The sequence below is a fragment of the Lepidochelys kempii genome, chromosome 7, assembly GCF_965140285.1.
Source record: "Lepidochelys kempii isolate rLepKem1 chromosome 7, rLepKem1.hap1, whole genome shotgun sequence".
NCBI lineage: Eukaryota > Metazoa > Chordata > Testudines > Cheloniidae > Lepidochelys > Lepidochelys kempii.
Window position 1 is genome coordinate 31,716,757 of NC_136386.1, and position 20,410 is coordinate 31,737,166.

At 47.3% G+C, this 20,410-nt stretch overlaps 1 protein-coding gene across 2 annotated transcripts; it reads left to right on the plus strand.

Moving 5' to 3' along the window:
* The first annotated feature begins 4,848 nt into the window (after positions 1–4,848).
* Positions 4,849–20,131, plus strand: LOC140914320 (solute carrier family 22 member 6-A). 2 transcript variants are annotated; one of them, XM_073351841.1, is made up of 10 exons: positions 4,849–5,738; positions 7,067–7,170; positions 8,463–8,617; positions 9,843–10,011; positions 12,326–12,449; positions 13,106–13,221; positions 14,374–14,588; positions 15,755–15,863; positions 17,228–17,431; positions 17,711–20,131. In XM_073351841.1, exons 1-10 carry the CDS (start codon positions 5,337–5,339, stop codon positions 17,793–17,795), a joined length of 1,683 nt encoding a protein of 560 aa, XP_073207942.1. In that variant the 5' UTR covers positions 4,849–5,336; the 3' UTR covers positions 17,796–20,131. The 2 variants fall into 2 exon arrangements, with proteins under 2 accessions (XP_073207942.1, XP_073207943.1); XM_073351842.1 differs by having other exon boundaries at positions 17,717–20,131.
* The last annotated feature ends 279 nt before the right edge of the window (positions 20,132–20,410 follow it).

Here is a 20,410-nt window from a genome sequence, read left to right on the forward strand (position 1 = left end):
TAGATTCACAGAGTTTGAAGTCAGAAGGGCCCATTATATAATCTAGTCTGATTACCTGTACTGAGCTCAATAACTTGTGTTTGACTAAAGCATCTTCCAGCAAGGCAGCCAGTTTGGATTTGGAGACATCAAGTGATGGAGAATCCACCATTCACCTCAGGAGTTTGTTCCAATGGCTAATCATTCACACTGGGAAACACTGTTGCCTCCAATTGGAATGTGTCTGGCTTTAACGTCCAGTCATTGGTTCTTGTTCTGCCTTTCCCAGTAGGCTAAAAAGCCCTTTAGTACCTGGGATTTTCTCCCATGAAGGTCCTTGTACATGGTGGTCAAGTCACCTCTCAATCTTCTTTTCCTTGAGAAGCTAAACAGAATGAGCTGCCCAGGTCTCTCACTGTCAGGCATTTTCTCCAGCCCTCAAATCGTTTTTCTGGCTCTCAGCTGCACCCTCGCCAATTTTTCAACATCCTTTCAAGAATGTGAGCACCAGAACTGGATGCAGTATTCCACTCTGGGTCTCACCAATGCCTTATACAGAGGTAAAAATCTCCTCCCTGCTCCTACTCACTACTCCCCTGTTTATACAACTAAGGATCGCATCGCACTGGGAGCTCATGATATAATCTAGTTTAGGGGTCACAAACATGTGGCCCATGGAGTTATTTCCTGCGGCCCGCCATACCTCCCCTTTCCCCCTGCCCCGTGCGCCACACCCCCGTTCCTCCGCCTACCTTCCAGAGCTTCCCACCGACAAACAGCTGTTTGGCAGTGCTTAGGACTTTCCGGGAGTGAGGGGAAAGGAGCGGGGATGTGGCGCGCCCAGGGGAGGAGGCGGAGAAGAGGCAGATCTGGGATGGGGATTTGGGGAAGGGGTTGGAATAGGGGCAGGGAGGGGGGGCGGAGTTGGGGTGGGGACTGTGGGGAACGGGTTGGAATGGGGGTGGGGAAGGGGTGGAAAGAGGCAGGGCAGGGGCAGGGCCTCATGGAAGGGGTGGTGTGGGGGCGGGGCCAGGGGCAGAGGGGGGCACTTTTGTATCTTTGTATGAAAAGGTGTCAGTGATGTGGTCCTCGGGCCAATGTACTAGTCTTCATGTGGCCTTTGTGGTGATTTGAGTTTGAATCCCTGATCTAGTTTATTCACAAAGAATGCACACACAATCCTGATTCCCCAAACACAGAAGAAAATAACAACAGCCAACAGTTTCTCTGCTCAGAAATCCCCAAGTCTGCCCCACCAACAGGCTCTGTGCCCAAGAAGCCCTGCCTCTCTGCCTCCTCTCAAGCTCCCACAACTGCTTCTGGCTTCCTGCCTCCAGCACACACAGGCTGCAAAACCATCCTCCTAGCCCGTGTGTCTGCAATCTGGGAAACCCCTCAGCAGGCAGGGCTTAGCCCTGAGCTCCCAGAGGGGGTCACTTCATTCTTTGTAGCTGGTGCTACTGTATAAAGGGGCTTAATTGCTTCTTCCACAAATTGAAACAGTGCTTGGCACACCCATCAGCTTTAGCAAAGTCTGTGATTATTGTTCAGGAGTTCTCAAATTTCATTACCCCGCAACCCCAGGAGAGGGGACCGAAGCCTGAGCCTGCCTGAGCCCCACCACTCTGGGCTGGAGGGCCAAAGCCAAAGCCCAAGGGCTTCAGCACTGGGAAGTTGGGCTTGGGCTTCTGCTTCAGCGTCGGGCCCCAGCAAGTCTAACACCAGACCTGGTGACCCCATTAAAATGGGGTCGTGACCCACAGTTTGAGAACCCCATATCTTTGGTTTTAATGCACCTTGAAACTACACTTGAAGCTTATTTGTAAATAAAGATCTCTTAGGAAGAGAGGCTGTTAAATTGTTGTTGTTGGGTTCATACAGAACTATGCTCAACTTTTGTAAATTGATTTTAGTTAGAATATTAGACTGGGATTTTTCCATTTACCAGTCAGGCAGCCCCCCCGAACCAGTAAAGGACAGTGTGAGAGAAAAGGACTCACTTGATGGCTGTTGTTAATAATCCCTAGTTCGTGCCTAGCGCTTTGCATCCATAGTTCTCAAAGTGCTTCACAAAGGAGGTCAGGGCTGTTATCCCAGATTTACAGGTGGGGGTGGGGGGTGGGAGAGTGGTTTAACTTGTCCCAATAGCTCTTTTCAAAACAAAACGTTTTGTTTTCAGTTTCTAAATGGCTGTCTTGCGTTTTTTATTTCTACTGGGAAAAAAAAAAAAGACAAAAAAGGTGGAAATTGAAAGACGCGTTTTCAGTCACCTGGCTGGAATTTTTTCTTAGGTTTATCGGTCCGTAAACTTTTTGGACATTGCAATATTTTTGTCCAAACACGAGATGGGAAAAAATTTCAAAATCGTGACGCTTCAGGAGGGAGGAGGAAAAACGTTCCCCGTCCAGCTCTACCCCCAGCCCCACATCTGCCCCTTTGCCAGCCCAGCAATGAATTATGCACCGTCCCAAACCCCACAGCAATTCTGCCCCCCAGCCCCATCTCTGCTCCCCCCGCAGCTGCAGGGGTTCTTCACCCCCCTTTCCCAGGCCTAGAAGGGGCAGCTGCAGTGAGGTTCCCCTGGCCCCTTTCCAGGCCAGGTGTTGCTGGAGGGAGAAAGGAGCGGGGAGGAGCAGGAGAGCCATCCCATTGTTCTGGGGAGGGGAGGTTCTTGGACTGTGCTCAGGACTGTGAGTCGCCCTGTTACCCCTGCCTCCAACGAAAGGGTGTTCCCTGTGGAAGTTGGGTGTCAGCTCCCTCCCTCACGCACTGGCCTCTGGGCAATGCCAGCCCTAACCTGGCCTTGCAGGGTACCAATCGTTGCACCCCAATCCCCGAGTCCCTTCAAATCGTTCCCCTGCGAGATCCAGCTCCTGACACTGGCTACTCCCAGCAATCCCAGCACCTCTGCCCCCAACGGTGTGGTGGGCCCCAGGGTATCAGTTGTACTTGAAACCACTGCTCCTGCAAGCCACACAGCACTGGCCAGCACCTACAGGGAAACACAGAAACAAGAGAAAGGGGTGGAAATTGGTGGGGGAGGACGAAGAGAGGGGCCAGGCCCTGGTTTGCAGGGGGGAGGAGGAAGAGAGGGGCTTGGCCATGGTTTGCAGGACGGGGCGGGAGGCATAAGTGCTGGAACCAGAGCTGTGGAGGGTGCTGCAGCACCCTTTGGCTTGAAGTGGTTTTCATCATATCCTGGGTTTACAGTTTGGTTCGATGGCTCTCAGCACCCCCACCGTAGAAATTGTTCCAGTGCCCCTGGGGGGAGGAGGAAGAAAGGGGCTGGGCCACGGTTTGCACTCAGTAGCTGCTCCTGCAGTAGCCTCCGCTCCTACTTCCCTCCCCGTGACAGCCGCCGTTGATTCTGCAGTGCAGATGGCAGAGCTGCCTCTGAGTCTGCCCGGGTCAGACAGGGGCCTTCACAGAGCTGTGGGGCAGGGCACAGACCTGCTATGTGAGCTCACACTGCCCTGCTCAACCCCACAGAACAGAACTGCCCCCCTTCTGCTGAGCTCCTCAGCTTTTCCCTCCCCCCAGGAAACATACGACATGACCCAAAAGAAATATCTGTCCATCCATCTATCCCCCCACACATCCCCCATCCCTATATGTATCAATCTATCTGTGCCAGTCATTGGTACCTGGGAACCAAGACAAACAACAACCCATAACGCACCAGTCTTAGGATCATATCTCATTTCCTTTTTACTCAGATATTATCCTTCATTAAACCTCCCCAAATGGCTTGATTGAGACCCCTAGCACTTGAACTGCAAGGCATAAGTGGCAGCATGTAACAAACAAAGGACACCTCCATTAAGCCAATCAGCCAACTAGGTTGATTCTGGCAGTACTGGACATACCAAGCAACTCATCAGGCATCAAAACTACACCACAGCAAGAAGAGCCTTGTGACGAAGAATGGCCTCAGAGATAATGCATAGGATGAGGAACCACGAATTCAGGGCTCCATCCCCAGTTCTGTCGCAGACACTTGGGCAAGTCATTTCGGCTCTCCTTGTGCCTCAGTTTCTCCATCTGTAAAAGGAAGATAATGATAGAGCAGGGCAGGTTTTCCATCCAGAGAAAATTAATTAAAATCAATAAATAAAAATATTTCCAGCCTGGAATCAGGATGAAAAGTTGACATCTCAAAATATTTCAAAATTCAAAAAAAAGAAATACAAAATTTTGGTCTGGTCAGTCGAAACATTTTGTTTATCTTTCAACCATTTTGTATTTTCCAAACATTTTTTACTATAATTAGCTCAAATTTCTAAACAAAAAGTCATTTTACACTGAAAAACTGAAATTTGTCATCTCTAATTTTTCATCTTCAAATCTTTTTTCTTATGATGTTTTAGAGTCAAGACATTTGTCAAAAATGACACTTTCCTGCAGAACATTTCCTGCAAAGACCTGTTGCTAAAAATTTTCAGACCAGCGCTAATTACAACCCTCCCTTTGGTCTGTCTTGTCTATTTAGACTGTAAGCTCTTTGGGACAGGGATGTCTCACACTAAGGGGTTGTACAATCCCTGGCAACAGTCTCAGCTGCGTATATCCAGGTGGTATTTTAAGAATAGTGACAACTCAGGACAGAGGCGGGATTGTGGTATCTGGATCCTTTTTCGTTTAAGTTAATTTCTAGCCCTGTGGTGTGAATAATATACTCACCCAAAGGCAATCTGGTTTAACAGCTTGGATCAGTGTGTTTGTCACCTCTGCACTGGAAGCATTTGGCGTGGTATCTAGCACATTGCTTTCAGACTTTTTCTTTTTTGGACTTAATCCATGCAAAACAAAGTACAATTTTAATCAAGTGACCTGGTTAAGGCCTTATATAACCCTCCGAGGAATATATAAACCCCACCTGCTTTTCCAGAGGGTAAAATGCAAGGATCAACGTGGAGTTAAGCTTGGCAAAACCATTCCCTTATGCATCTAAAGTTCATAAAAAAGGTGTGTGGAGTTTTCCTGCAGCTGACAGGAAACTAGGAATGGTTGCATGGGCATTTTTGCAACAAAGGAGAAACAACGTGGTAGCACACTCAGTTATTTAGGGAGAATACAACTCAATGCCTCTTCTTTGGAAACTACACCCTCAAGAATCCACAGGCACTATTTGCCAACAGCTGACTTCTTCTAAGAAGTGCTGCCCTTTATGGCTGTCTTTGAAGTTGTGAAGTGGAATACAAGCTGGATTCAAATTAACGTCTTTCTGTGTAGATATTTTGATCGCACAAAGTTTAATTTTTACAAGTAATTGACCTATTCAGGTGACCTCGGTTATTTGAGACCCATCACTTTTGCTTAACCCAGACGGTTAGTGTTGAATCTCCCAACCCGGCACCATGAGTTTTGCCGAGCTGTTAGACCACGTCGGGGGGATGGGTCGCTTCCAAATCATCTATACTATCTTACTGGCTATCCCAGTTTTCATGATGGCTAGCCATAACCTCCTGCAGAACTTCACTGCTGCCATCTCTGCGCATCACTGCCATGTCCATATCAACATCAGCAACACTCCTTACACCAACCTCACTGGAAAGCTTGCTGCCAAGGACCTCCTCAGGGTCTCTGTCCCCATGGACAGTAAACAGCAGCCAGAGAAGTGTCACCGCTTTGTCACCATGCAGTGGCAGCTCCTAGACTCCAACGCCACCGTCACAAACCTAACCGAGCTGGAGACTGAACCCTGTGCTGATGGGTGGGTGTACGACAAGAGCATTTTCACCAGCACCATCATTACAGAGGTACGTGAGAGCAAGACCTGCTGCAGTGCGGGTAACCAGCTCGGAAAAGGATGCTGAAACCATGGGGTGGAAGTTGGGGTGGATGAGTTGAAAATATTTTTGTTGGAATCATGCCTTTTCATAGATTTTTGCAACTAAGTTTCACAGTCCTATGGGCAGAGCGTGTCATAGTATCTATCTATTTATCCTCCTCTTCCTAGTATCTGATCGTAAAATTTGCACCAACCTACAGCCCCTGCATGTCTATTGACATCAGCTTGGTTTCAGCCTAAATCAGTGCAGAATTTCATCCAGGGTCATGTGCTGTTCTCAGTTACATTCTGGCACCCCTGGTGACTTCAGTCCATGCAGCTTCAAGTGGCTGCCATTGCATAGGCGTAAAGGAGAGCAGGACACGGCCTTTATGCTTTACAGAGTCTTGGTTCCTTCAGTGTATCGGTCGGAGGAAGCTGTGGTTGCACTGGTTGGGGTGGGAATTCCCCCATCCATTGTGCAGTCAGTTTCCTCTCAATTAAACTGGACATAATCCACTAATCCACATTAAAGGAACCATGAATGATACTAAGAGTTAGCCCTGCTCTCCCCTGGATCTCAAAGGGCTTTACAATAGAGACTAAACCTTACTATCCCATCTCACAGCTGGGGGAAACTGAGGCACAGCGAGGCAACATGACTTGCCCAAGGTCACAGCAAGTCAGTGTCTGAGCTAGGAGTAGAGGTCCTGGTCTCTTGAATGCTCACTCCATTCAAGACCATCCGCCTCACATGGGATCATTATATTTGATCCTACATTAACATCTAAAGGACCCATTCTGCCAGGAACTGCAGAGACCCTAGCTGAGTTCGGAGACTCACTGTGCCAGATGCTACACAGACCCAAGCTGAGAGTGGAGCCCTGTTGTGCCTGGCACTGCACAGAGCCCAGCTCAGACTGGGGAACCCTTGTGCCAGATACTGCATGGACCCCAGCTCAAATCAGGGCCCCATTGCACTGGGCACTGCACAGACCCCAACTGAGATTGTGCTGGGTGGACCCCCAACTGAGACGGGGGCCCAACTGTGCTGCATGCTGCACAGAGACAAAGACAGGATGATCCTCCCTCATTTTACAGATGATGGACATTGAACCTCAGGGAGATTAAGGCTGTGATGCCCTGCAGATTGTAATGATTGCTATGGAGACTGGCTGTCTAAATGCCATCAATGGTTCTGAAAATCTCAGCCTAAGCCAGGAATCAAACCCAGCTCTTCTGAGCCCCAGTCTGGGGCCTTAACTACAACCCAGTCTTCCTCCTGGAGCCAAGCTTTGTTTTCTCTCTCCCTTACAGTGGGACCTGGTGTGTGACTCCCGGCAGCTGAAGCAGATGGCTCAGTCCATCTACATGGCTGGGATCCTGGCGGGAGGCATCATCTTTGGAGGTCTGTCAGACAGGTGAGAGCAATGTCATTATGAAGCAGAGCAAGGCTGATTCCTAGCGGAATCAGGAATCTCGAGCAGGAGGAGAGAAGTTACTGTATCTCTGTATTTGGCTCTGGCGCGACTGCTACTGGAATCCTATGTTCAGTTCCGGTGTCCACACTTCCAGAAAGATGTTGGTAGGTTGGAGAGCGGTCAGAGAAAACCCACAAGAATGATTAAAGGCTTGGAAAATGTGCCTTACAGTGAGAGACTCCAGGAGCTTGATCTATAAAGCAAAGGTTAAGGGGTGATTTGATCACAGTCTGTAAGTGGAGCCCGGTGAATTCTTTTTATAATTGTATATTTTATTTTTGGGGGAATTTCTTGTTATTTTTGTTTTGTTAATTTTATCCATGCAGGGGGATCGGGTCCTGCCCCTGGGGGTTGGGAGGCCCCAGAGGGGGGCTGAGTCCTGCCACCAGGGTTTGGAAGGCTCTGGGGGAGATGAGTCTTGCACCCCCGAGCCTGCCCTGCACTCACCCTGCAGAAGCGGCTGTTGGGGTCCTGTGCGGTGTGGTTGGGCCTGGCTCTCGACTCAGGGTGTTGTTATCTGGTACACGGGGTTGCAGTGCTGTTTAGGTTTGGCAAGGCGCTCCCCCCACCCCCTCCCCATTCAGAGTGGGGAGCCAGGCCAAGCTTCACAGGATAGGAGCTGTCACTGCAGGGTGAGTTTTTTGCTTTACTTCATATTATTTCACATTTGCAAAAAACATGTGGCTCTCTATAAAGGTACTGTACCTACACGGGGAGCAGCAATCTGATAACAGAAGGCTTTTCCATCTAGCAGACAAAGATCTAACAAGATCCAGTGGCTGGAAATTGAAGCTAGACAAATTCAGGCTGGAAATAAGGTGTACATTTCGAACAGCAAAAGGAATTAACCATTGGAACAACGGCCCAAGGGCTGTTGTGGATTCTCTATCCCTGGAGATTTTTAAATCAAGATTGGATGTTTTTCTAACGGTCAAATACCAGCCAGGGGATAACCCTACTGCCAGGGGCCCTAGATTGCCTTAATTCAGCCCTGCAGGCCTCATCATTAGCAGCTACGGCACGACTGACATTAAGTATTTTCATCAATAACCTTTTGTCACGTGCCACAGAGCTGGTTTTAGAACTGGGGCCTCCTGCCTCTTTGCCCATTCCCCTAGCCAGGAAGCCATGCCTGTCAATGGCACCAATAGTTCCTTGCACCAGGTTCTGAACATACTTGCCTCAGTATCCTGGGTTTCCCTCACCTGTTCTCTTGGCTTTTTTTGGCTCAGGTTTGGCCGCAGGTCTCTCTTGATCTGGTGCTACTTGCAGATGGCTGTCACGGGCACCTGCACTGCCTTCTCGCCCAGCTTCACTGCCTACTGCATCTTCCGCTTCCTGACCGGAATGGCTTTCTCGGGCATTGTGTTGAACGGTGTCTCTCTGTGTAAGTGTGTCCGGCACCTGCCATCCCCAGACACAAGATGAGCTGGTTACTGGGGATGGACGGAGGTGCCTTGTTCCCGCTGCTGATAAATTACTCTGTGGTGGGAGCACAGAGAGACCAGAAGCACATAGCTTGGGTGGGATGTCCAATGTCTCAGCACCAAAAATTGGGAGCTAGATTTTCCAAGAATCTTAGCTCCCATTCCAACCTGGATTTACCAAAGCACTCAGCAGCTCCCATTGGGTCACTGATTGCCACAACTGACAAAGACCTGAACATGTTATTTAGGAGGTATTATGCACCTCGAAATCTGGCCCTGTTCTCTCTGAAAATGTGGTACCCAAACGAGAATTGAGTTCTCTGGAACAATCCCACCTCTGTGTGCTTCTGCAGTGCCAGAGCACAGGAGATGCCACAAAACAGGGCAGCTTCCAATAGCATGCAGGTCCCCAAGAATGGAATGGAAGCTATTTTGAACGGTGTGCCGTCATCAGATGACAATGATTCCACAACAGAACAGAGATTCCACAATACATCTTCTACAGAACAGGCACAGGCTATGTGCACCAGCCAGGAGCTACAGAATGCCCTCCTCATTACTAGAAAATCCCTTGCACTATACAAGGTATACAGGTCCTCTAGGAACTGGAGGACCCAGGGGCAGCTGGGTATCAGAGGCTAATGGGACTCAGCCTATTCAATTATATAACAGCTGTGTATTGTGGCTGATGTACTTCAGGGTGCATGTCTGCCATTGCAGGGTGTTAGAGCTGCTGCAACCCTGCAGGGTACAGTACAGCCTGCTGCCGCTGTGGGGTCTTCTGGAGTGTTTGTAACCCTGCAGAGGGCAGTACTGCCTGTGGCCACTGGGGGACTGGTGCTGCTGTAGCCCTGCAGGGTACAGTACTGCTTGCTGCCACCAGGGGACTGGAGTTGCTGCAGGGCACAGTACTGGCTGCTGCCATGGGGAGGGGGGTGGAATGCCTCCAGCAGTGTGCAGTACCACCTACTGCCACTAGGTGGGACGCAGCTAGCAGGGGGAGGAGGCATGGATCAGGGAATGAATGCATGTTCTGGGGAGCTATTTCACCTCAGCCTCAAAGAGCCAGGGATAGGCTGTTTGTAAATGCTTCCTGCTGCCTCCACTCATGCTTGTTCTCACCACTGGAGGTCATCAGCCCAAGGACAGAGAGATTATTTTCCCTTTGTGTATGTCTCTCCCCAGCTGTGGAATGGACACCCACCCGCACACGGGCTGTTGTGGGCACCATGTATGGATACTGCTACACGATCGGGCAGTTCATTCTGGCTGGGGTGGCTTACGCTATCCCCAACTGGCGCTGGCTGCAGCTTGTGGTGTCTTTGCCCTATTTCATCTGCTTCATCTACTCCTGGTAGGTTAGCTCACCCTTATCCTTTCTGATCCATTCCTCTTCCATCGTGCTTTTCTCACTGGATGCAGGAATGAGACAAACTTTAAGCAAGTAGAATAAACAAATCTCTTATCCTGGTTCTCATACTCTTGCCTCTCGATTACTGCATCATCCTCTTCTCCGGCCTTGGCAAATGCAATCTTGCTCCACTTACATCCATTCAAAACACTCCTGCTAAGATCATTTCCCTGTCTCATCGCTTTGTCCATGTCACCTCTCTCTTTGCAGCCCTCCACTGGCTCCCCGTTCTTCATCACATCATACATAAACTACTCATCTTCACTTTCAAAGCCCTTCATACCCTACTGCACCGTACCTATCTCATCTGTCATCCACTAGCACAATGCCAACTCCCAACTCCCATTGGCCCATGATGCCTGCCTCCGTCGCCCGCTTGCTAAATTTTCAAACAAGCACCTTTGTGCTTTCTACCATGCTGCCCCTCATGCCTGGGAGGAGTTCCCCTGTAAACATCGGCAAAGGTATGTCATTGTCCTTCTTCAAATCCTTCTTCAAACTCTCCTTTAATGTGAGGCTTACAAAAAAACCTGACGACAGTTAGGCTGTTGGTGTGCAGAGACCATTGCCTATCATGCTGACCAATATTGTCTCGCTGTTTTCTTGTGCTCCCCTGTCTGTATCCACCTGTTGTTGCTTGTCTTGTCCTTACATTATAAGCTGTTAGGGCCAGTGACTGTCTTTTTGTTCAGCGCCTGGGACAATGGGGTCCTGCCCCATGACTGGGCCTTGAGGACATTATGGCAATACAAATAATGAACAAAGAACTATGAAAGCTGTGGATTTTCATACCTGGAATTGTTTCAGCAAACCAGGGAAATGGTGAGACTAAGAGGATAACATATGAATAGAGAGAGTTGAAGATTTGATGTCTTAAATTTTTTTCCATGAAAAATGGCTTCCCCCCCAAAAAATTCTGTTTCCTTCAAAAATTTTCAACAAAAGGAAACATTTTATTTTAGTTTTCAGGATGGGGGGGGTGCTGAAAAACAACCATTTATTTCTAAATTTGTAAATTTTTTGACACAACAAAAATTTTCATTTCAGTGTTTTGGAGCTATTTTTTTCCACTTTCCCCCATTTTCCAGTGGAAAATGAAGACAAAAGGAAATAAAAGAGAGGAAATAATTTTTTTAAAAAAACCCTCCCAAAATGGAGACAAAATGAAAACTTTTGTTTTGCTGAAAAAAATTTAAAATATTGTGAAAAATTTCCAATGAAACCAAAGCTACTCCACCCATAATGTCACTACTCAGTAATATGAGGAACTGACCTATCATAGGTATTTGTCTGGCACCCACCACCATGGTATCTAGGCACATCACAACGTTTAATATATTTATCCTCACAGCTAGAGCTGGCTGGCAAAAAAATATGAGAGTTTTTGAGACTTTGAAACATTTTCCCATCCTGAATCTGGCCAAAAGTCAAAACCAGGAAAACTTTTGTGAACTGATAATCTGAAAAAATATTTTGGTCGGGTCAGCTGAAATGTTTCCTTTTGATAATTTTGAAATTTTTCTTTTTGATCTGGAGCTTGTTTATTTTTTACCCTTTTTTTAAGTGTAAATGATCAAAAATTTTGAAACAAAATTGTTGAAACTTTTAATTTTGATAAAGGTCAAATTTTGAAACTTTTTCCATTTTTTTTTTTAAATCAAGAGCTTCATTGAAACTGACCTTTCCCTGCAAACAGTTTCAGTTTGGACAAATCCGCATTTTTCAATGGAAAAATATTTCAGCAGAAAAGTGCCAACCAGCTGTAACCAAGCAACCTTCTGAGGGAGAGCAGTGCTATTATCCTATTGTACAGATGAGGGGATTCAGACACAGAGACAAACTAAGTGACTTGCAACGGTCACACAGGAAGTCTGCAGGGGAGCAGGGAATTGAAGCCAGGTCTCAGCTATCACCCTAACCCTCCTTCCATCCTGATGCATGCCAAGGTGCAGTACCATCTGCTGCCACTGGGCAGTCTCCTAGTGGGACTGGAGCTTCAGGTTGCAGAAACATTTGGCTGTCACCAGGGGGCTGCTGGTAGCAGGGGGAGGAGATAAAGCAGCGAATGCAGGTTCCACTGTGGCTATTCCACAACATGCTCCCTTCTGCTTCTGTCACTGCTTGTGCCCTGCACTGGCTTTGGGCACTGCCCCTAGCGTAGAAGTACTGCACCGTGCTCCAGTGGGGCTGATCCCAGTGCAACAAGAGCAATGTGCGTGTTCTTTGCAGTTGTGTTTTCAATTCTTCTGCTACCCAGGTGGTTCGCGGAGTCCGCCCGATGGCTGGTGATAGCTGGCAGACCTGACGAGGCAGTGAAGCAGCTCAAGAGAGTGGCCAGGATAAACCGGAAGAAGGAAGAAGGAAACAAACTCAACATAGAGGTAAGACTGGATCTCAGAGAGGCTGAGCGCTCCCACCAACTCCAGCGGCTGATATAGGCACGTGGGACAAGCAGATATAAATCAGCATGGCTGCACTCGTGTCATTGGGACTCTGCACGTGTACACTAGTGGTGCAACTGGCTTTAGTGCTCCCTGAGCAATGGTATTCTCACCATGGTCTGACTTCTTTCTCGTACAATGGGATTCCCATATGTACAAGGTATCTTCTATCAATCTCTCTACCTATAGCCGTACATACATAACCACCTATCCAGCCATCTATGTATCCATCTCTAGACATAAACACACATCTTTTATAAATGTATATTCATACACATAATATCTCTATTCATCTCCATCTATCTATCTGTTATCCCCACACACGTCTCTCTAGCCATCCATACATCCCCATACAAATGTTTCTATCCATTCAACTATCCATCCATCCCCATGCACACCCTTCTATCTAGCCATCCATCCATCCCTTCCTAGACGTACACATTATTTTGTCTGCACTGAGGCCTGCTCTGAGACAAGAATTTTGGCACCACTGGATGATCCAGAATCTCATTCTCTCCCATTCCCCTGCTCTGTTTCCAGGCCTTTCCCACAATGGAGGCCCCATGCCGTTACCCAGAACTCTCTTCTCTCCCCAGGTCTTGAGATCCAACATGCAGAAAGAAATAGCCTCTACAAAAAGCAGCTATACCTTCATTGACCTGGTGCGGACCCCTGTTGTACGCCGGATCTCCTTCTGCCTCTGCTTTGTATGGTTAGTCAGCTCTTGTGATTGCACAAAGCAGAAGCTGAAACAATGATATGAAGCAGCCTGCAGCAAGTAAACCAGGCTTGACAATTTGCTGAGGAACGGGGCAAATAATGGATTTTTTGACCTGCAGGCAATTCCAAAAAATCAGTAAAAAATCATTTTGGGTTGAACAGAAAACCATTTTTTTCTTAATTTTTGACTAATCAAAAAGTTGAAAAAATCAAATGAAACATTTTGTTTTGATTTCAAATATTTTAAGATTTTTTAAAAATAAAATTAAAGAAATGTTTGAGACAACGATTCATTTTGAACTAAAACTGAAAATATTTAGATTTTTTTTTATTTTTGTTTTTGTTTTGGGGTGCTTTTTTTTAACCTGAAACAATTCAGCAAAAGGAACATGAATTCCCTAAACATTTTGATGTCGCTGAGTCTGCATTTTGAGCTGAAAAAAGTTTTAGATGAAAAGTTTTGTTCAGCTCTACTAAGCCCCACTGATGCTCCACTTCACCCCAGGGCATGTCAGTGACAGCCAATTTCAATCGGCATGACAGTCAATTTCACCTTGATTGAATATCCCACTAGATCACAATGCAGTATGTTATAGCTAGACTTCGGTAAATCCCACCTGGGGAGACAGCATGTAGAGAAAACCAATAGGAGGCACTTCTACCCAGAAGCAGACTTAGGACCCAAGAGTCCTGGCTCCTAGTCTCCTGTTCCTACTACTAGGACAAAAGTACAGAGCTGGGAAAAGAACCCAGGAGTCCTTGGCACCTACACTGTCCTGTTCCAGCTATTGGACCCCTTTCCTCTCTGAAGAGCTAACAACAGAGCAAAGTCCCCTCTTGCTCTAACCACTAGGCGCCACCCTTCTTCCAAAGCTGGAAATAGAACCCAGGAATCCTGGCTCCCAGCTGCTCCCCAGTCTAACTCACTAGACCCTAATCCCCTCACACAGCCATGAACAGAACACAGTGCAGTCTACCCACTAGACTACACTGCCACCCAAAAGCTGTGAAGAGAACCCAGGGGTCCTTACTCTAACCACTAAACACATTTGCAGGGCCTATTGCTGAAAGGGAACATGCTTGTAACAAATAAACTCAATGATAAGGACCCTCTAAGTATCAATACCTGTCTGCTTCATTCCAGGTTCTCCACAAGCTTTGCCTATTATGGGTTGGCCATGGACCTGCAGAATTTCGGTGTCAATATCTTCTTGATCCAGATGGTCTTTGGAGCTGTTGATTTCCCAGCGAAGTTCATCTCAGTCCTCACAATCAGCTTCATCGGGCGCCGGTTCACACAGGCATTGACCCTCATCCTGGCTGGACTCTCTATCCTAGCCAACATCTTTGTCCCACAAGGTGGTTACTTGGTGCCCTGGATTTTCAGGGTTAGATCCAGAAGTGTTCAAGCCTTTGTCAAACCAAAGGTCCAAAACCTGGCTAATATGGTCGGCTGCAGGGAGAAGAGCCAGGAGAGTGGTCCATAAGGGCTAATGGGGCTCAAGCCAACCGATACGTCACAGCTGTGTTCTGTGGCTGAGGCCCTGCCGGGTACAGAACCACCTTCTGCAGCCAGGGATTGAAGCAGCTGACACGTGTTTATGACACCAGTTGCCATGGCACTTCCCCATGAAGCAACCTGAGAGACATATTCAGCCTGACCCAGGCTGGCCTGTTGCAAGATGGTTGCGAAGTGGATGAGCCGCTGTCTGGGAGGGTAACAGACACAGTTTCACAAACAAAGCTGGGTGGATGGTTATTAGTATTTAATCATTGGGTAAGGTGCTGCACAGACCCCAGATGACATCAGGGCCCAATTGTGCCAAGCCCTAAAGGGAGATACAGGCCCTGCCCCAAAGAGCTCACAATCTAAATAGATGCAACACAGAAAGGAATATCACTCTTATTTCTAGATGGCAAACTGAGGCACAGATCCTCAGCTGGTGTAAATTAGCCCAGTCCCATTGATTTCTTGCCCCTTTTGGCTTTAATGGAGCAACTGTGGATTTGGCTCCATTGACTCCAATGGAGTTACAGCCAATTTGTACCGGCTGGGGATCTGGCCCCATTGACTCCAGTGCAGCTATGCTGATTTACACCAGCTGGGGATCTGGCCCCATTGACTCCAGTGCAGCGATGCTGATTTACACCAGCTGGGGATCTGACCCCATTGACTCCAGTGCAGCTATGCTGATTTACACCGGCTGGGGATCTGGCCCCATTGACTCCAGTGCAGCTATGCTGATTTACACCAGCTGGGGATCTGACCCCATTGACTCCAGTGCAGCTACGCTGATTTACGCCGGCTGGGGATCTGACCCCATCGGCACCAGTGCAGCTACGCTGATTTACACCGGCTGGGGATCTGGCCCCATTGACTCCAGTGCAGCTACGCTGATTTACACCGGCTGGGGATCTGGCCCCATCGGCACCAGTGGCGCCATCCCATTAGCTCCTGACCCTTCTTGAGCATGTCAGCCTTTTCCCATGTGCTAACCCCTCCTCCACTGTGTGCTTCTCTCAAGATCTGAAGACCCTGCGCACCGTTCTGGCTGTCTTTGGAAAAGGCAGTCTCGCTGCCTCCTTTAACTGTGTCTACCTCTACACGAGTGAGCTGTACCCCACAGTGATTAGGTAGGTGGAAAAACCTCAGAGAGTGCAGCTCAAACTTCACATGCAGCCCCACGGAACAGCAAAACCAGAGCCAAGTGACTAGTGACTAGAGTTGGTTGGGAATTTTTCATCAAAATGTAGTTTTCTGACGGAAAAAGCTATTTCATCAAAGCCAAAGCTTTTCACAGGAAAGGGCTGTTTAGAAAAAAGTGGGGGAAGGGGGAGGAAGGTTGGATATTACATTTGCAAAACGAAAATTTCAGTTTTTCTGGCTGGAAACAACTTTGTGTTTTGGAATCTGTATTAAAAAACAGCAACCCCTTTTTTGTACTAATTCATAATGGTCGAAATCGAAACAAAATGATGTGATGGACCCAAACCAGGATTTTTGTATACTGTTGAATTCCCAAAATTTTTTGAAATTTCAATATTTCATCCAGATTCAGAATGGGGAAAATGTTTGAAATCTCAAAATTTATCATGGGACAGGAAAACAATTTCCCAACCAGCTCTACTAATGATTTTGGGCACCTCGGATTTTAGGAGATGCCCACGTTAGGACACCACCGCAACTGGGTCTGATTCTCTGCAATTACTGAGGATGTGCCATCTGAAAAGTGAGGGCCCTCTGAGGCATCTCAATCTAGTCACCCAAAATTGCCCTTCTAGGAAATAGGAATTGCCACATCAGATCAAAGATCTAGCTAGCCCAGTCCCAGCTGCAAGAAACCCTGCACTTGTGTGGTAACCTGCCCCAAGGAAAGTTCCTATTTGTTATGTTAGCACCTAGAGACCACACCAGAGCCCCATGGTGCCAACTGCTGCACAGACCCTGACTGAGATCGGGTCCCCATAGTACCAGGCACTCCACAGATCCCGAGTAAAATCAGGGCCCCCATTGTATGAGGCACTGCACAAACCCAAATTGAGATCAGGGCTCCATTGTGCTAGGTGCTGCACAGACCCCAACTAAGATCAGGGCCCCATTGTGCCAGGTGCTGCACAGACCCCGACTGAGATCAGGGCCCCATTGTGCCAGGTGCTGCACATACCCCAACTGAGATCAGGGCTCCATTGTGCCGGGTGCTGCCCAGACACAGTGACAGCAGTCTCTGCTCCTCACAATCATAATAGACAAGACAGACTGAGGGTGTGAGGGGAAAGAAATGAACGGAGAGAGGAAGTGACTTGCCCAAGGCCATGAGCAAGGTGGCAGAGCAAGGAAAAGAACCCAGGTGTCCTGACTCTATAGTCACTCTACTAGTCCACAGGGCCTAGCTGAGAGGTACTGCTTGGCTTATTGCCCGTGAGCTCCTTAGCCCAGATTTTTCTCATCACTGTGGCTTATGCTAATAGCTCTGTTTGTTATGATTTCAAATTCACAGGCAGACCGGCATGGGTTTGAGCAACACCATGGCACGCCTGGGCAGCATCACTGCCCCATTGGTGAAGATGTTGGAGGAATACATTCCCTTCCTGCCACTGATCATTTATGGAGCTGCCCCAATCATCTCCGGCATTGCAGCGACCTTCCTGCCAGAGACGCTCAACGTGCCATTGCCTGAGACCATAACGGAGGTGGAGACACGGTTAGTAGAATCTACTGGGAGGCAAGAACAGTCGCCATGATGCACCATGTGGGGGCTTTGTGATATAGACATGGGTCCACTGAGATAGAGAGAGAGAGCACAGACAAGAAGTGATAGGCATGATTAGATAGATAATCTGATCCCATTGACTCCAGTGTAGCTATGGCTGGTTTACACCAGGTGGGATCTGGCCCCTTAGCTCCAAGCATGTTTTAAGCCAAGTACATCTCTTGATGCTTGTATAAATGTTAATATTTACCGATATTCTTTTTCATTGAGACCCAGGCATCTGAGAGGTGAAGAACAACAGATGAAGATCCTTCTGAAACCCACCATGCCAGACCCAGCCAAGGAAGCCAGTTAAGGAAAGAAAAATGAGCAACTGTTGTAGGGTCTATGGGTAAAATTTTCAAAAGTGCCTAAGTGTCTTAGGAGCCTATGTTCCATTTTCACCAGTGACTTAGCCACTCCCATGAGAGACGGGTGCCTCATCTTCCTGGGCACGTCTGAAAATCCCACTGGGCACTTATCTGAATCTCTTGGCACCAAAACACCTTTGAAAATGTGGCTCCCAATCACTTTTGAAAGAGGGGGCTTAGGCATGTTTGAAGACTCTCCCCTATCTCTTTTACTGTTTTAATCATGCCAGAAGTATTATGCAGGCATCAGTGACAACTCCATAGGGGTTGAATTTTGCACTTAATGCAGGGAATCAACCTCTTCAGACAGCATGTTGACCTCCAAGTCACAGCAAGAATTTATACCATGGGACCTGCTGGTGTGCAAGATGGGGGACACGACTCAATTACTCTATGTAGCTCCTCCATGTAGTTCCAAACCTGCTGTTGCACTCTGCTGGGATCCAACATATTGTACCCAACAGCTCAGCAAATACTTTTGGGCCAGATCCTCAGCAAGTGTTAATCCATGTAGTTGAGGATTAGCCCACTATTGCAGGACAGTCATGTGGTGGCAATTCTTAAGGGAATTCTGTAAGAATAATTATAGAAATGGTGGCAGAATATAGGAACTGCCAGACTGATCACAGCCAAGGTCCATGGAGTCTCTCTGACAGCGGTCAGCAATAGATGCCTCAGAGGAAGGTGTGAGAACCCTGAAGTGGGCAGATATGTCATAATCTCCCCACCATCAAGTCTCACTTTATCTTAAACAGTCATTAAAATTGGGCAAAAATGGATTTTTCAGCTCACTCACAATTTGGAAAAATCAAGGGAAAAACACGATTTGGCTGAAAATGAAATTGTTCAAAATTTTCAGCAAATCAAAAAGAGTAAAAAATTGGTTTCAAACTAAACATTTTGCTTTGATTGCAAATTGCTTTTCAACTTTTTAGTATTTTTTATAAAAAAACAATTAAAGGAAATTTCTAAATGAAGTTGTTTCAAATTGAAAAATCAAAACATTTAGACTTTTTTGGGATTCTCCCCCGAAACAAACAATTCAGCAAAACCAACATGAAATCACGAACCATTACAGTGTCACCAAATCTGCATTTTTCATCCCAAAACAGTTTTGGTTGAAAAATTTCACACAGCTCTACTAGTCACAGATTGGCTTAAGGCCCGAAGCATGAGGTTTATATGCCTTCTAAAACTCTTTGTTGTATTATTGATAGTCCTGTTACCCATAGAGATGTCCAGTTCCCCTTTGAATCTTGCTAAGTTGTGGCCTCAATGTCATCCTGCATCAATGAGGTCCACAGTCTAACACTGTCATGTCAGAAAGGATATTTCCTTTGTTCAGTTTTGAAAAGAGGGAAGGAACCCAGGCCTCCAGATTCTCAGCTTCCCCTGCCCTAGCCCACTACATTTCACTTCCCTCAGAGTCAGGAGTCCTGACTCCCAACCCCCCAACAAATACACACTCTAACCTCCCCTCCCATTCCAGAGCTGGGAATGGAACCCAGGGGTCCTGACTCCAAGCCCCATCTGCTCTAACCATTAGACACTGCTCTCCAGCCAGAGCTGGGAACAGAAATCAGAAGTCCTGACCCTCATTCCTGCTGCTCTGACCCACTAGACTCTATTCGTTCTGGAACTGGTAACCAAACCTAGGAGTCCTGATTCTCAGCCCCTACAGCTCTAACCACTAGACCCTACTCCCCTCACGGAACTGGGAATGGAACCCAAGAGTCTTGATGCCTAGTTTTAACCACCAGACCACTCAATTACACCAGTATAAATCAAGACTGAAGGTGTGACTACAGCTTGAGCAGACATACTGAGCTAGCTTTACTCTCCCTAGCTCAGGTACCAGAGCAATACTTCAGCACAGGCTGACCAGCCTGTCTGGAACCCTGGGTCATTATTCTTAGGGCTAGCCCATGCTGAAGCATGCACTGCTGCAGCTTCACTGTTCTGGGAGCCAAGATAGCTAGATTAAAACAAGCTAGGGTATGTCTGCTCGAGTTGCAATTGCAGCCTATGACTGCAGCATAGACAGACCCTAACTCAGCTGCCTAGGTTGGATTTGAGCATCTGTCTCCTTGTCCCCATGCTTTGTGTTAATAAAATGCACATTTCCACGTTAAAAAAAATCCAGTTAACAGGATCAAAATGTGGCTAATCCTGATCCATGTAAGGTTTAAACTCCACCTAGAACTGGGGCAAAAGCATCTATTTACTGTACAAAGAAAATACCTATGTGAAATGCTGTCACAAATAAACAGTTTCTGTTGCACTTGGCAGTGTTCTTCTTGAAGGGAGGGTTCTGCATTCTTTGGAAGCTAGGCTCAGGGTTCAAGTACAGATGTTGGTTCTGGTAACATCCTCAGTCTCTGGGGTGCTGGAGGCAACACAGTCATCCCATACAATCATACTCTGCCCTTCTCTGTGGTCTCAAAGGGCTTTTTGTGTATTGCTTAACCAAGCCTCACATCCTCATGGGAGTTAGGTGAATATTATTGTACCCATGTTATGGAATAATAAAGTAAGGCACAGAGCAACATGACCGAGGTAA